Below are 15,889 nucleotides of genomic sequence, written 5' to 3'. Positions count from 1 at the left end.
GCTTTTTTTACCCCTTCTCATCTTGTTAGTGTAGGTGCTGTCACTTGGCTGCCCTGGTAAGGTTTGAACAGTGTTTTGGTGCTGGATGAAGCAGACTTCTGCCTGTATCCTCAATTGTGTAAATTAGTCATTGGCATCTTGAGAGACCAAGGCTGACCCTCCTGCCTTAGCTGGCTGGGGTGGCTCAGTGGCAGACAAGTGGCTGCAAAGGCTTGGGTTATATTTAGATTAAAAAAAAAAAAAAGGGGGGGTAAGGTGTATTTTTTCTGTGATACTTGGTTATCTCTGTGTTCAACTGATTTATGTGCATTTGGTTCTCCAGCCTTCTGGAAGTTCCTGTCACTGCTCCCATGTGCTCTGTGATTCTGGAGAGCTGTGGGTCTCCAGCAAAGCCAGCCTCAGAGCTGGTGAGGGGCACAGCAGAGGTGGGCTGCAGCCAAACAGCTCAGGGAAACCAGGTCTTTACTCACAAAGGATATTGCCAGAGAGAGGCATTTCTCTTAAATTCTTTCTGCATTCCTGTAGCTAGAGCAAATATTTGCTGAGTGAACAAAAAAACCTCTTCCTTGTGGTTTTGGCTCTGGATGTCTGCTTACCTGTCCACCTCTCCGCATGTCTGCCTCTCCCTCTCTCCAGGGGTTCAATGCAAACAGCCCCCAGGTACCCCTGGAGAGCAGCTTCTCGTGGGCAGGTCCCCTGTAAGGTGCAGCAGAGGTTTCCCCTTGCTGGCACAGGGGTGTCCCCATAGCATCGTGGTGGTGCCATGGACAGTGTGTCACAACCCCCCCAGCCCGTGCCATGTCCCCCCCACCCAGCTCTGGCACAGCCACGTGCTCCTGGTCACTCAGACCCCTGGACTGCAGTTAGATTGGCTGTGCCAACATCTCCCTGGGTTGGATCAGACCCAGAGGATGGGCTTCAGAGCCTGTGGGTCAGAAACCTGTAGAAAGGCCAGAAAGGCCCCTTGGCCTCATGAGGTGATTGATGTGAAAGCCTGGACACCCAGTTTTTGCCAGCTGAGGAAGCTGCAGGGTCCCCCAGATACACAGGGAGGGGTCCTGCAGCCCCAGGGGCACCCACCCCAGCTTCAGCCTCTGCCACAGCCCCACTGCTCAGGATAAAGGGGCTGCATGGACACCATCCCCACAACCACAGCAACACCTGGGAGCTCTGTAGGTAAACGTTTCATTTCTCTCCCTCTTCCAGTTCCCCTGTGCCCGCTCCCAAACATCCGGTATGGGACGAGAGTACCCCGTGCTCGCCTTTACTACAGGCCCGGGGACATCGTGAGCTTCACCTGCAACCGGGGCTACACCCTGCAGGGCTCCCGCATCAGCACCTGCGGGGCTGACTTCAGATGGAACCCACCTCTGCCAGTGTGCAAAAAGGGTGAGTGTCCCAGCGTGTGCGAGCAGTGACGGTCGCGGGGGAAAGCTCCCTCTTGTGTCCCCTCAAATTCAGTGGGAAAGCAAAGCCGGGGTGGGAGAAGTTAATCCTGGGGAGTTAACCCTGGGCTGGAACCTCCCGGCACGATCTTGAGCCGGCTGTGGGATGGCTGCCCCGGGGGGATTCCTGTTACCAGCTCCTGGTCAGATGTGGGGCATTTTCATCTTCCTCCTGGAACGGGAAGTTAATCACGGCTTCTCGCTGCTCTTGCTGCTTCCATGTCCGTGTGCATTTCTGCCAAATCCCATGACGTGCCTGTGAGTTCTCCTGGTGGGACTGTCCTCACTGCCAGCAATTTCTTCCAGATGAGGAGTGATTGTAATACCAGTGCAGCTGCACCTTTAGTTAACTAATGTTTTGGTCGAGCAAATGGAACAAAGGCAACAGAATTTAGGATATTACCATGATGCCACTTAAACAGTCCTAGTAACTCACAAACGGGCAAACACCTGACCCACAGGGTGATTTATTTCCCTCTGCAGAGGGGACGTGTCCTCGGCCACCAAACATTGCCAATGGGCTGCACACTGGACAGTCCCTGGACAAGGTTTCCCGGGGAGTGACCGTGCACTACAGCTGCAGGGATGGATACACTCTGGTTGGGAATGAGTCCATCACCTGCACGGAGGTTGGGGTGTGGAGCCGGCCCCTGCCCCGCTGTGAAGGTGGGTGGATGATTCTCTCCTGGGTGTGGGCTGGCAGGAAGGCTGTTGGATGTCCTGTAGCAACAGAACACACAGGCTTATGGTAATGATGAAAAGAGGGCTGTGTGTGCAGGATCTGGCCCATGCACTGAAGTTTAAAGGATGCTGTCCATGTTCCCACAGCAATTGGCTGTAAGGTACCCGAGGTGCAGAATGGGAAGGTCTACAATCTGCAGAGCACCTACAAAGCTGGGGAGACTCTTCACTTTGACTGTGACACGGGTTATGCTGCAGAGAACACCTATGAGACTCAGTGCCAGCCTGGGGGAACTTGGGATCCACCAGTGCTCATCTGCCAGAGGGGTGAGTGTGGGTGCCCACTGCTTCCCCAGGGCAGCCCTGCCTGGCAGGGGCTCCATCCAGGCAGGAACAGCCTGTGCAGGCAGAGCTGTTCCTGTGATGGGCTTTAACCCATCAATGCAGCATCACTCCAACTCCCCTGGCATCCTGTTCTCTCACTGAGTTATGACTTTCCATCTCCCTCTTACAGTCCGACCCTGCCCCATGCCTCCAGAGATCACCAATGGAAACCACAATGGCCAGGGCAAAGCAGAGTTTACCATGGGAATGTCTGTAAGATACACCTGCAATCCTGGCTATTACCTGGTTGGAAATGCTGATGTATTTTGCAGAGTCTCAGGGAGCTGGAGCCAGCCCGGCCCTCGCTGTGAAGGTGTGTCTGTGCTCTGTCCCCTCAGGGAACAAACTCATAGTGTGGCTCTTACCACTACCATTACCACTGAGACCTCCAGTGAGGGACTAAATTCCCCTTTAATGAAATATTTGGCTTTCTAATATGCAAAGGATAAGCTTAGATGCATGAATTTAGAGCCAGCACCCTCCTCCCTGTGCTCCAGTGGCAGCCTGGCTCCAACATGCCCATGGAGAGCCAGATGCTGATGGTGCTGGGGACCAGGCAAGGTCAGGGGGTGCAACACAGCTTTTTAGGGATGACCAGCTGGATTTCTATGAATCAATTCAATACTCTGTCCATAAAAGCCAGAGAAGAGACAGAGCATCCAAAGGCTGCTGTCAGGACAGAGCTGGCAGTACCCGAGGTTTGAGGCCTCTGCCCTCACCCTTCACCTTCCCCCATGTCTGACATGCAGGAGGTTGGAGCTGAGGTGTCTCTCAGGAATTGTCTCTCCCAGACACTCTCATGGGCTTTTCTCCTCCCTCTACAGAGGTGATGTGTCCTCGGCCACCAAACATTGCCAATGGGCTGCACACTGGACAGTCCCTGGACAAGGTTTCCCGGGGAGTGGCCGTGTACTACAGCTGCAGGGATGGATACACTCTGGTTGGGAATGAGTCCATCACCTGCACGGAGGTTGGGGTGTGGAGCCGGCCCCTGCCCCGCTGTGAAGGTGGGTGGATGATTCTCTCCTGGGTGTGGGCTGGCAGGAAGGGTGTTGGATGTCCTGTAGGATCACAGCAGGCAGGTTTATGGCAGTGACAAGAAGGGGGGAAGCTGTGTGTGCAGAATCTGGCCCATGCATTGAACTATTGAAGTTTAAAGGATGTTGTCCACATTCCCTGCAGCAATAGGCTGCGAGATACCCGAGGTGCAGAATGGGAAGGTCTACAATCTGCAGAGCACCTACAAAGCTGGGGAGACTCTTCACTTTGACTGTGACACGGGTTATGCTGCAGAGAACACCTACGAGGCTCGGTGCCAGCCTGGGGGAACTTGGGATCCACCAGTGCTCATCTGCCAGAGGGGTGAGTGTGGGTGCCCACTGCTTCCCCAGGGCAGCCCTGCCTGGCAGGGGCTCCATCCAGGCAGGAACAGCCTGTGCAGGCAGAGCTGTTCCTGTGATGGGCTTTAACCCATCAATGCAGCATCACTCCAACTGCCCTGGCATCCTGTTCTCTCACTGAGTTATGACTTTCCATCTCCCTCTTGCAGTCCGACCCTGCCCCATGCCTCCAGAGATCACCAATGGAAACCACAATGGCCAGGGCAAAGCATTTTTTACCGTGGGAATGTCTGTAAGATACACCTGTAATCCTGGCTATTACGTGGTTGGAAATACTGATGTATTTTGCAGAGTCTCAGGCAGCTGGAGCCAGCCCAGCCCTCTCTGTGAAGGTGTGTCTGTGCTCTGTCCCCTCAGGCAGGAGCTCAAAATGTGGCTCTGAGCACAGGGGGACCCTCACCATTGCCACTGAGACCTCCAGTGAGGGATTAAATTCCCCTTTAATGAAATACATGGCTTTCTAATATGTAAAGAATAAGCTTAGATGCATGAATTTAGAGCCAGCACCCTCCTCCCTGTGCTCCAGTGGCAGCAGATCTCTCATTGATTTTGTTGTTGCAATATTAACAGCCTGTGGTTCTTTGCTTTGTTTTGCTCCAACTCCTTTTGCACACCCTCATTTCCAGTGACTGTCTGCATAAACCCAACCACAGCCAACGGGAGAGAAGTTGATGTTCAAGGACTTATCTCTGCACCTGGGCAAACACTGACATTTCGGTGCCAGGATGGTTACAGCCTGCAAGGCAGTGCCAAGGTCTCCTGCCAGGAGGATGGAAGCTGGCAGCCTCCTATTCCTGTCTGTGAGAGATCATTCCTTCACCAGAACTCCTTAAACAGGCTCGAATCTTCAGGTAAATAATGACTTACCTGCCTTGGGGTACACTGCTGTCTTATGTCCCCTAACCCTGTTTGAAAAATGTGGTTAAACCCTGTGAGTGGAAGATTTAAGTATATCCCAAGAATAAGAACCTGTTTCTCTGCAATCCTTTGAGAAAATATGCTGTATTTGTTTAATAATGGCTATATTAATAAACAATTTTGCAAGGCAAACCAAACACCTTTCCTCTTGACAGTTTGCACCCGACAAACCTGCTCTGCCTGGCTCTCATGTCTGTTTTCTCTCTCAATAGGTGATTGTGGTCCTCCCACAAGGTTACACTTTGCTGAGCTCAATGAGGAGCATAGAAATACGATTGATTTTTCTGTTGGGAAGACTGTGCAATACACTTGCCGACCTGGATATGCTAAACACCCAGGAATGTCACCTACTATTACATGCCTTGAGAGCGGAGTGTGGTCAGAAGCACTAGAGTTCTGTAAAAGTGAATAGCTCCTTGATTTGGTGTCCGTTGATCAAGAAGGAATAGGTCCTAGGTTCTGTCCATGCTGCAAAAACCTTTCTGTTAATCTGGTCCTCAAATGATATGTGACTAGTGAAGCCATGTAACTCTTTGCTATTCGAAACCTTTTTTGGGGATAACTGGAAACGTGGGCAGATGACTGGAGTAAATACTTGCATCTGTTGTGTCACGGTATGGAGAGACAGAAGGCTAAAATGAGGGTATTTTCCTCCCCCAGGGAAGCAATGCAGTCACCCTGGTGAACCTGTGAATGGGAAAATTATTTCCCTAACAGATCTCCAGTTTGGGTCAACAGTGGTCTACAGCTGTGAGGAAGGGTAAGTCCTGGCTTTGGCTACTGCTTAGAGGTGTATTAGGTGAGTCTCTCTTTTTCTTCCTCCTATTCATTCAGTCCACATGGATTCTGTACAGAAGCCATGCAGGGTTCTCTACCTATATAGCTCTTGAGGTGCTCACTATCTTTTCTATACATATAAATACTTGAAATGGGTTTGGCAGAGCGAGGAAGGAACTCCTTCAGTGCCACAGCTTTGCTGATCCCACCATCCAGGGTGGTCAGGGGGAGGCAGCAATTCCAGCTGAACTGACGTGGGGTGAACATTCAATCCTTTCAACACCAGGCACAGGTTAATTGGACAATCCAGCAGAAGGTGTGAGATTTCTGGTGGACGTGTTGAATGGAGCGGCGACGTTCCCGTTTGCCAGCGTGAGTAGCTCGCAGCTCCAGGGGTTTGCATGGATCTGGGAAATATTTTCCAGCAGAGACTGCCACACCTTTCCAATCAAAGCTTTCACAGGCAATTCCTCTGCCCTGTGGGCATGAAAATTATCAGAGGGTTTTGAAGTTGCAAGAAAACATTCTGGGAAAGGTACAAGATCCCAAAGCTTAATGGGTTATAGAAAGCAGTGTCTCCACTGGAGCTTTCCCAGCAGTACTTGAGTGCCCTGCTGCTCACTGACATCAAGAGCCTGTTACAAGAGAGGAAGGGAAAATATGTTCAGCTTAGGGGCTGTTACTGTCAGACACAGAGAAACTGAGGGTCAGTCCTAGAGAGAGACAGAGTATTGTGCCAGCAGTGGAATCCCAAAATCCCAAACTGTGGGCTTGCTCCTACTCTCCAAGCACAGATAACTGGTTTGTACCCAAGAGCTGCACCTCAGCAGTTACACCTGGGTGTTTCTCTGATGGTTCAGTAGTGTTGCTGATTAGGTGACAGTTTCATATGATGACAAAAATATTTGCCTTGTTTTAAAACAGGGGTTTTAAAGCATTTCACATGTTCTCCAGGTACATATGAACCTAAGGTGATGTACAGGCTGTGCATGCAGAAAAGCAGCATTTTGCAAAAGTGGTGCAAAATAACTGTTTGCATTCTTATTTCTCAAACAGTAAAAAATACAAAGCATGTAGGTGTTTCCTCCACAGAGGTTTTACTGGTCTGCTTTCTATCCACCATAGAAATTGCTGGCCAGGGAGGTGGGATCCTGTTGCCAGCAAGGCCTCATCTGGGAAGTCACTTCACTGCAGTTACTCCACCTCTAGAATAAGTGTTTATGCCCCACAGACTGAGGGATTTCCAGGACTCAAAAGCCTTGTTCTGCACCTCTGCAGGTATCCCTTGCAAGCCACCTCCGGACATTCCCAACGGGGTGCACACGGGCAGGCTGCTGAATGAATTCCACTATGGCACAGCTGTAACCTACACCTGCAACCCCGGGTTCCCACTCCACGGAGAGCCCTCCATCCACTGCACCACCCAGGATGGGAAAAATGGCGTGTGGAGCGAGCCCATCCCGACGTGTGGAGGTAGGGCTGGGTGCAGATACTCCTGTGCCATCCTCACAGCACTACTGGGAAGTTTGGAAAGGCTAGGAAATTCCAGACAGCTGGACTTCTTGCCCCAGGGTTTTCAAGAGCTGATGTGCAGCTGGGGGCAGGAGGCTGGAGGGACACCCTGCTGCCTCCAGCATCCCCAGCTTCACCTTTCTGTTTGGGTCTCTCTGGTGCTGTTTGATATCCACAGGAAAATTATTTTCAGGCTTGTGTCTTAAAAGGGATTGCAATCCTGTGTGGCTTCTCAGCCACGCAGCTCTGCTGAAGTGCCTGCTTTGAGGACCTACACTTCCTTTTTCCAGAGGCAAACTGTCCTGTCCCACGGGTCCAGAACGGGAGGATCGTGTCTCCTAGATCTGCCTACTCACACCAGGACACCGTGACCTTTGAGTGTGAGCCAGGCTTTGTCCTGCGTGGCCACAGAGTGGTCCAGTGCCAACCCAACAACACCTGGGAGCCACCCGTGCCAGTCTGCACTCAGGGCAAGTGTTCAAACAGGGCTCTGAGCCTTAACCTTCCCCTGCTCTCCCAAATCTGCCTTTTCTTGGCTCTTTTAACAGCTGGGCTGGCTTCTCTCTCTTGGTAGCTGGCTGCAGTGCACCTGCCAGGCTGGAGTTTGCTGAGCTGAAGGAGCCCCACAACAACCAGACTGTCTTCCCTGTGGGGAGGACAGTGGAATACGTGTGCCGGCCAGGCTATTCCCAGCACCCAGGGATGCCACCATCCGTCACATGCCTCAGGAACCAGACGTGGTCTGCAGTGCTGGAGTTCTGTAAAAGTACGTCCTACAAGTGCTGAAGAACCCAAAGTGTCAGGCTTGGCTGGTTTTCCATGTTTTCCCAGCTTTATGGGTTTCTTTACCTGCTCTCTGTGCTGGCATCCCTGGCTGGGATGTGAGTAGGAGCTGGGGGTTAACAGAGGCTGGCATTCCCTTGCAGGGAAGCAGTGTCCTCACCCAGGGCACCCAGTGAAAGGCAGAGCTGTTGTCCTGACAGACCTCCTCTTCGGGTCCAAAATTAACTACACTTGTGATGAAGGGTGAGTCTTGCACAAGCTGAATTCAGCTGCCAGGTGAGAGCGAAAGTGGATTTTCAGCTTTACACAACTTAGTTCCCAAGTCAGAAGTCTCAGCTGCCACTTACAAAGGTTGCAAAGGAATCTCAAGTCTCTTACTGTTAAATTAATGAATCCTTCTGTGTGGCTCCAGGTACAAGTTGGTTGGAAGCTCTCAGAGAACATGCGAGGTCTCCGGTACACATGTCTCGTGGAGTGGAGATGCTCCTGTCTGCCAACGTAAGTAGGCCAGAAGAAAAGGTCCTTGGAGATGGTTTGCAAGATAAAGTGGAACATCTTTCAAGCCAAAGATTTTACTGCAAAAGACTCAAGTCCCTGGATGTGTAAAATTTTTCCCTTTAATTTTCATTGTTTGTTTTGATGCTTCTGAAAAATGTTTCCAAAGGTCTTTTATTTATCCTGTTCCAAACTGGGAAGAAACAGTAATATTTTAAAATCCCTGTAACAGGGTAAGTATTTCTCACTGGGCATGTGTAGGAATGGAGTGGCCAATCTGTCTCTGAGTGTGTCACCAACAGTTATGGAAAGGAAGGTAAGAATTGTCCCACCACCTCCAGATGGGCAGCAAGGAACTGGCTCATAGGAGGGTGCAGGTTTTTCTTCCCATAGGTGTTTTTTTTCCATACAAGGTTTGTTCCTGGATAATTTGGGACACTGAACGCTGAGATAGCTCCATCCCCATTGACTCCCTTCCTGGGTGTGTCCTGCAGTTCCTGGGTGCTGCTACAGTGCTCCAAGTCCCCTTCTGTCTGCCCGCAGGGATCGTGTGTGCTCCACCTCCGGCCATCCCCCACGGGACACACAGCGGGCGCTCGAGGGACACCTTCTCCTACGGGGACGTGGTCACCTACTCCTGTGACCCCGGGTACCCTCTGGCAGGAGATCCCTCCATCCTCTGCACCTCCTCAGACGGGGAGCACGGAGTGTGGAGCGGGCCAGCGCCGCGGTGCCAAGGTAGGGCTGGGAGGGCTCTGTGGTGTCCCCACCGGCGAGGTTTGGTTGTCACTGGCAGGTGGAAATCCCATAGCTCTGACAGATATTTATCCACAGGAGTCAGTGGAGTTAATTGCCTTCGTTAGTGGAGTTAATTGCCTTCCTCCTTTGCTTTTAGAAGGTTGTGTTTTTACTTTATTTTCTTTCTTGCCCTGTGCATATTCCTTACCTTCTCCTTGGCAGAGGTGAAGTGTCCTCCCCCTCCGAGCATTCCCAACGGGAATCACAGCGGCCAGCCCTCGGACAGGCACCTCCCGGGCTCGGCTGTGCAGTACAGCTGCTCGGAGGGCTACACCCTCATCGGGAACGCCTCCATCCACTGCACCGCCGCCGGAACGTGGAGCCGGCCCCGGCCCCGGTGTGAAGGTGTGTTCGTGTTGGCTCCTTTCATCCTCTCCGGGCCCCTTCTTCCTTCTTGGCTCTTGTTCTAAGCGCTGCAGACCAAACGTCCAGCGAGAGGGGGAGATCAAAGCTCCCACAGGCAGGAGGAGCCCCATCTGCCTCTGAGGGTTTCCCTTTCTGTTCCCGCTAAGTGCAAACTCTTAGAACAGCTGAATAATGATATTTGTGTAAGAACAAGAGCTGATAATGTTGACATGCCCACAACAGTGATGTACAGCAGCAGGTACTGCCTCTGCTCAGTGTCCCTCCACACCCAGGATGGGTTTTACATCCCCAGCAGTGCTTTGTGCTCTTTTCTTCCAGCAATTGGCTGCGACAGACCAGAGATCAAGAATGGAAGAACGACTGGGCTGGAGACCACGTACAGACTTGGGGATGTTGCTGTCTTTGAATGTGATTTTGGTTACGCCTTGAGGGGCTCTCAACAGTCTCGCTGCCAGTTTGGGGGCAAGTGGGACCCTCCTTTCCCCACCTGTGAGAAGAGTAAGTGCAAATGAGGTGGAGGGTGGTAGCTGATTTCTTCTGAACCACTGTGTGAGTGCAGCTGGCAGGGTGCAACACTGGAGGTAAAGGGGCTGCTCACAAGGACTGGAAGGGAAAATCAGATCTGTCTCCCATCTCCATAATCCCCATTCAAGCACTGGAACAGGGATTTCAAAGACATGCAGATGACATGGTTCAGTGGTGGGCTTGGCAGTGCTGGGTTATTGGTTGGACTTGATGAATTTAAATGATTCTATGATTTTCTAGTTCAGACCTTTGCAATGTAGGACTTTCACCTCTTTAAATGACTCCACAAAGGGACTGGGACCCAGACTGGTGTCTGATCTCATTCACAGCCACAGAAAGCCCAGAGCAAGCTGTCAGGGCCACAGATGGACACTAACCACTGTAGTTGCCTAAACAGTGAGAAACTATCATTCTTGGTTCAATAAGCTCAAAAAACATGAAGGCTGGAAGGTAAGGGAGGGTAGGATGGAAATATCATTCAGTGACATCCCTTAGTAGCTACTGGGCAAAAGTTGACGGGAAAGAAAGAAGTTAAAGGGCTGCCTCACCCTACAGTGGGGGTTTGTGGTACCAGCTCTTTATCAGTTAGGACTTTTTCCCTCCTTGTAGTGCTGCCATGTCCTTCCCCTCCAAATATCAAAAACGGCCGGCACGACAGCAAGGATGTGGATGTGTTTATCCCTGGAATGTCAGTGAAGTACTCCTGTGACCCAGGGTATGTCCTTACTGGGAAAACAACAGTTTCTTGTTTGACATCTGGATCCTGGAGCATCCCTTACCCCCGGTGTGAAGGTGAGCTGAAAATGCTGTTACCCACAGGAAAAAGGGAGAGCACGGTGGTCGCACGGCCTCCCCTGAATTTTGACCTCTTAAAAACAAACGGGGTGGGCTGTTTTTAACAACCTCTGGCAGCTGCTTCCCCAGCCCGTTGCTTTGACACTTTTCCCTTGCAGTGATCACCTGCACAAGCCCCAGCATCCGGGATGGAGAGGTGGCTGAAGGCCGGAGCGCTGTGTATCTTCCTGGGGCCAACGTCACCTTCCAGTGCCACCCAGGCTATGTCCTGCAGGGCACCCGTGCAGCCAAGTGCCAGCCTGATGGCCGCTGGGTGCCTGCTGTGCCCACCTGTGAGCGAGGTGAGCACGGACACGTGCGGGTTTAGAAGGAGGCCACCTGAAAAAAGGCATGGTCGGCAGGTAGAGGGGGGTGATTCTGCCTGTCTGCTCTGTCCTGGTGAGACCCCACCTGCCTCCAGCGCTGGGATCCCCAGCACAGGAAGGACATGGAGCTGTTGGAGCGAGTCCATAGTTGATAAGGGGGATGGAGCATCCCTGGTATTAGGAAAGGCTGAGGGATTTGGGATTGTTCAGCCCGGAAAAGAGAAGGGTTCAGGGTGACCTAATTGCAGCTTTCCAGTACCTGAAGGGAGCTGACAAGAAAGGTGGAGAGAGACTCTTTACAAGGGCCTGGAGTGACAGGGCAAGGGGGAATGGTTTCACACTGACAGAGAGTAGGTTTAGATTAGATGTTAGGAAGAAATTCCTTCCCTGTGATGGTGGTGAGGCACTGGTAGAAGTTGCCCAGAGAAGCTGTGGCTGCCCCATCCCTGGAAGTGTCCCAGGCCAGGTTGGACGGGGCTTGGAGCAACCTGACACAGTGGAAGGTGTCCCTATACTATATAATCTTTAAGGTCCCTTCCAACCCAAACCATTTAATGATTCTATGCTTGCTATGCTGGAGTGGCCCTGAGGTTGTGCTTTCTGCCTCACCTGTGCCACTTCAGGTGTGACAGTCCTTTGCTGCATTACATGTGCTCCTCTGCCGGGCAAAACCACTAAAACTCTGCTCTGTGCTGCTGCCCTGGCAGTGCTGCTGTGCCCTGAGCCTCCCGTCATCGCCCACGCCACGCACGGCGCGGAGCTTGGGGCCAACTTCACCAGCGGGATGTCGGTGAACTACAGCTGCCAGCCCGGCTTCTCCCTCCTCGGAGACCCCTCCATCTCGTGCACGGCCTCGGGGAGCTGGAGCCTTCCGTACCCACGCTGTGCAGGTGGGACCAGCTGCCCCCTCGTCCTCTCAGGGTTGGCTGAGCATCCGTGCTCGGCTCATCCTGGGTCAGCCAAACCTGCCAACACCCACAACTGGCACGAGTCCAGTGCCACCACATGTCCAGTGACACCCGTGGGTCTAAACGTGCTTCCAGCACGTGCAGGAGCCGTGTCCCCTTTGGTGGCACTGGGAATGAGCTGGTGGCATTGCTAAAGCCCGTGGTTTCCCAAAAGGAGGCAGGTTTGGGTGTTCTAAGTACTGGAATTGAAGATTCCTGCACTCTACAGCCCCAAGATGTGTGATGGCAGAGATGTGTAGGATGTGCAGAGCACCAAACTGGCTGAACTATTTTTGGGGGCATTGTATTTTTTGGGAGCATTATATTTTTTAAAACTATTTTTAGAGGCATTGTATTTTTTGGGAGCATTATATGTTTTAAAACTACTTTTGGGTGCATTATATTTTTTGGGAGCATTATATTTTTTAAACTATTTTTGGGTGCATGAAATTTTTGGGAGCACAAGATTTTTTTAAACTATTTTTGATGGCATTATATTTTTTGGGTGCATTATATTTTTTAACAACTATTTTTAGGTGCATTAAATTTTTTGGGAGCATAATATTTTTTAAAACTATTTTTTAGGGGCATTGTATTCTTGGGGAGCATAATATTTTTTTAACTATTTTTGGGTGCATTACATTTTTTGGGAGCATAATATTTTTTAAAACTATTTTTAAGGGCATTGTGGTTTTGGGGGGCTTTGTATTTTTCAGGGGCATTATTTTTTGAATATTTTTTTGAGCATTATATTTTTTTAAACTGCTTTTGGAGGCATTGTTTTAGTTTGGGGTTTTTTTAAGAGCATGTCTCCTTACATGCTGAATGTTAATTTATGTGTTCAAATGTATCAGAATACACAGAGGGTATATTGGTACCTTGGGGTTTAACAGTGCCTATAAATGCACTTATTTCTCTCTAACTGCATTTCACAACCAAGGATGTGTTTGTCACGTGCATTTTGTTTCTTGGCAGCCGGTTGTGGCACACCAACAAAGTTGTTGTTTGCTGAGCTGAACGAGGAGTATAAAAATCAGACTGAGTTTCCTGTTGGGAAGATTGTGGAATACACTTGTCAGGCTGGATACGTGAAAGAGCCACAAATACCACCAACTATTACATGTCTTGAAAATCAAACATGGTCTGAAGCCCAGGAGTTTTGTAAATGTATGTTTTGCAGATGCTTCTAGTTTTTTTAAAATACTGCGGGAGGAAGCCTTGTAATTTCTCCTTTTCTGGAGGATTTGGCTCTTAGAAATTGTCATCCATTTCCTGTGGCACTGAGTTAAAGAAGCTTAAAATCAGATTCTTGTTTCACCCCCTGGTATGGACGGGGACACCTTCCACTGTCCGAGGTTCCTCCAAGCCCTGTCCAACCTGGCCTTGGACACTGCCAGGGATGGGGCAGCCACAGCTTCTCTGGGCAACCTGTGCCAGGGCCTCCCCACCCTCACAGGGAAGGAATTTCTTCCTTACATCCCATCTAGCCCTGTCCTCTTCCAGTTTGAAGCTATTCCCCCAGGCCCTTGTCCAAAGTCTCTCTCCATCTCTCAAAGTAGCTCCTTTAGACATTGGAAGGGGCTCCAAGGTCTCCCCAAAGCCTTCTCTTCTCCAGGCTGACCAACCCCAATGTTCTCAGCCTGTCTTCACAGAAGAATCACTCTGGCCCTCTAAGCATCACGTCCTTGCCCTTTCCTCAGTTTTGTCTTGTCCTCTCTCTTTAGTGCTGCAATGTCCTTCACCTCCAGCTATTGACAACGGAAATCACAACAGCCAGGACTTGGAAGTTTTCCCCACTGGGATGGTTGTAAACTACAGCTGTGACCCCGGGTACAGCCTCCTGGGAGAGGCATCCCTCTACTGCACCGACTCTGGCAACTGGAGCCTCCCTCTCCCTCGGTGTGCAGGTACACTGTGGTTCCAAGCTGGGAGTTATGGATAGTCTGGGAGTTTGTAGGATTTGTCCTTTCCCATGCCAAAATTTGGAATCCTTCAGCCCTCCCCCTTTGTTTTCCGTTCGTCTTGCAAACTCACCCGTGCGTGCTCAACATACATTTTAAAACCACTTTGTGTGGTTGACACCCCTATTCCTCCCTCTGTTTTCTTTCCTGGTAGGTGGCTGTGGTGCACCTCCAAACTTCACCTTTGCTCAGCTGACTAAGGAACACAGAAATCAGATGGAATTTGCTGCCGGGGACACCGTGCGCTACAGCTGCCAGCCAGGATACATGAGACGCCCCGGAGTGCCCCCAACTCTGACTTGCCTCAAAAACCACACGTGGTCTGAAGCGCTAGAGTTTTGTAAAAGTGAATAGCTCCATCAGTTTGGTGTTGTTGGAAATTGTCTGATTTGTGGGTTTCTTATAAAGAAAAAAAAAAAAAAGGTTCATACATGGCTTCACTAGTCACAGAGTTTGGGCCATTATTGGCCAGATAGAAATCAAAATTATTGGTGTCAGAATGTGGACAGAGCCTTAAGATACCTTCTCATAGTGTGTTACACAACTGCAAGAGAGGAGTTTAAACTCAGCCTTGTTCTTTCCCAGGGAAGCAATGTATATATCCAGAAACACCCAGGAATGGCAGAGTTGTTGTTCTGACAGATCTCTTTTTGGGGTCCACCGTGAGCCACACGTGTGAGGAAGGGTAAGTCCCACGCTGCCTTTGCTGACTCTGTGTCTGAGCTTGGTGTTGGGCAACTTGTGGTAAAGCATCAGAGCCCAGTTCTCTGAGCAGCTGTTCTCCCACAGCAAGCCAGAATGTGGATTTTTGGTTCCAGCTTAGGAAAGGGAGAAGTGTCTCATTTTTCCCTTCCTGTGCTCAGTAGATTAATTTGCACACTTCAGTCTCAGTTTTCCATCCTCAGATGGCCACCAAGCAGGAGCTGAGAGTGCCAGCAAGGAGGCTCCAGCCCTCTGGAAATCAGCTGGGTCCAAGTCCTGATTTAGCACCTGACCAACCTGACCCGGAGTCATTTGGGATCAGTGTTGTTCCCCCTGGAAGAAGGAACTTGGTGTCCTTCACTCCCATGCGTCAAAGCAGCAGAAACACCTTGGTGATCAGCCAGAATCAGGAGGCTGCAGAGGGAAACCTCTGGGGGTAGTGTCAGAGTGGGGGTGCAAAATCCAAGCTGAATGACCTGAAATCAGCTGATATTTGTGTCTCTGTAACTCCAGGCACCAGCTGGTTGGACAGTCTCACAGGAGATGTGTGATTTCTGGACGAGATGTCACATGGACTGGTCTTCCTCCCCTTTGTCAGAGTAAGTAGGTCACCACTAGATCGAGCCCAGAACTGGCAAATTAAGTCCTTAAAATCAAAAAGTGGCATTTCTTTTAAATAAATAGAATTAGAGGAATATGCCTTTTAAAGCATAATATTCCCCTAGGATAGGGGGGTTTTTTTGGTGCTTGCATGTTTGCTTTCTTCTAAAAATCTTCCAGATGCAAGCTTTGGATCTGCCACAGAAATGTAGACTGAAGAGCTGTGAGATGCCTGCAGGGATTTGTCCCCTTTTGTTTCACAAATATAAATAATAAATTAAGGAAGGAATGTGTTTTGCAGTAGAAGAGTGGGACATCGAGTAAAACCGAACTGAAATCTTCCAAATCCTGTACTGTTATTTGCAGGGCTTGATCGTTGCAGTTAGTTTTTCTTTCAGATGGAATTGCTTTGGAAGGTGAGTTTGGGATAGCAAA

The 15,889-nt window shown here is 50.4% G+C and overlaps 1 protein-coding gene across 1 annotated transcript in view; it reads left to right on the top strand.

Moving 5' to 3' along the window:
- Positions 1-15,889, top strand: part of LOC113954820 (complement receptor type 1-like) — an 81,293-nt gene that overhangs the window by 46,595 nt on the left and 18,809 nt on the right. Inside the window, 19 exon segments of the mRNA XM_027659636.1 lie at positions 1,207-1,389; positions 1,929-2,111; positions 2,274-2,453; positions 2,641-2,823; positions 3,335-3,517; positions 3,693-3,872; positions 4,060-4,242; positions 5,489-5,588; positions 6,837-7,078; positions 7,408-7,587; positions 7,692-7,883; positions 8,939-9,133; positions 9,356-9,538; positions 9,878-10,057; positions 10,694-10,876; positions 11,038-11,220; positions 11,952-12,134; positions 13,916-14,098; positions 14,307-14,492. Of these exon segments, the coding sequence (XP_027515437.1) occupies positions 1,207-1,389; positions 1,929-2,111; positions 2,274-2,453; positions 2,641-2,823; positions 3,335-3,517; positions 3,693-3,872; positions 4,060-4,242; positions 5,489-5,588; positions 6,837-7,078; positions 7,408-7,587; positions 7,692-7,883; positions 8,939-9,133; positions 9,356-9,538; positions 9,878-10,057; positions 10,694-10,876; positions 11,038-11,220; positions 11,952-12,134; positions 13,916-14,098; positions 14,307-14,492 (3,465 nt within the window).

This window comes from Corapipo altera, unplaced genomic scaffold (genome assembly GCF_003945725.1).
Source record: "Corapipo altera isolate COAL_440 unplaced genomic scaffold, ASM394572v1 77b, whole genome shotgun sequence".
In the NCBI taxonomy this organism is placed as follows: Eukaryota; Metazoa; Chordata; class Aves; order Passeriformes; family Pipridae; genus Corapipo; species Corapipo altera.
Note: the sequence above shows the minus strand (reverse complement) of the source record. Positions and strands in the feature narration are given on the sequence as shown.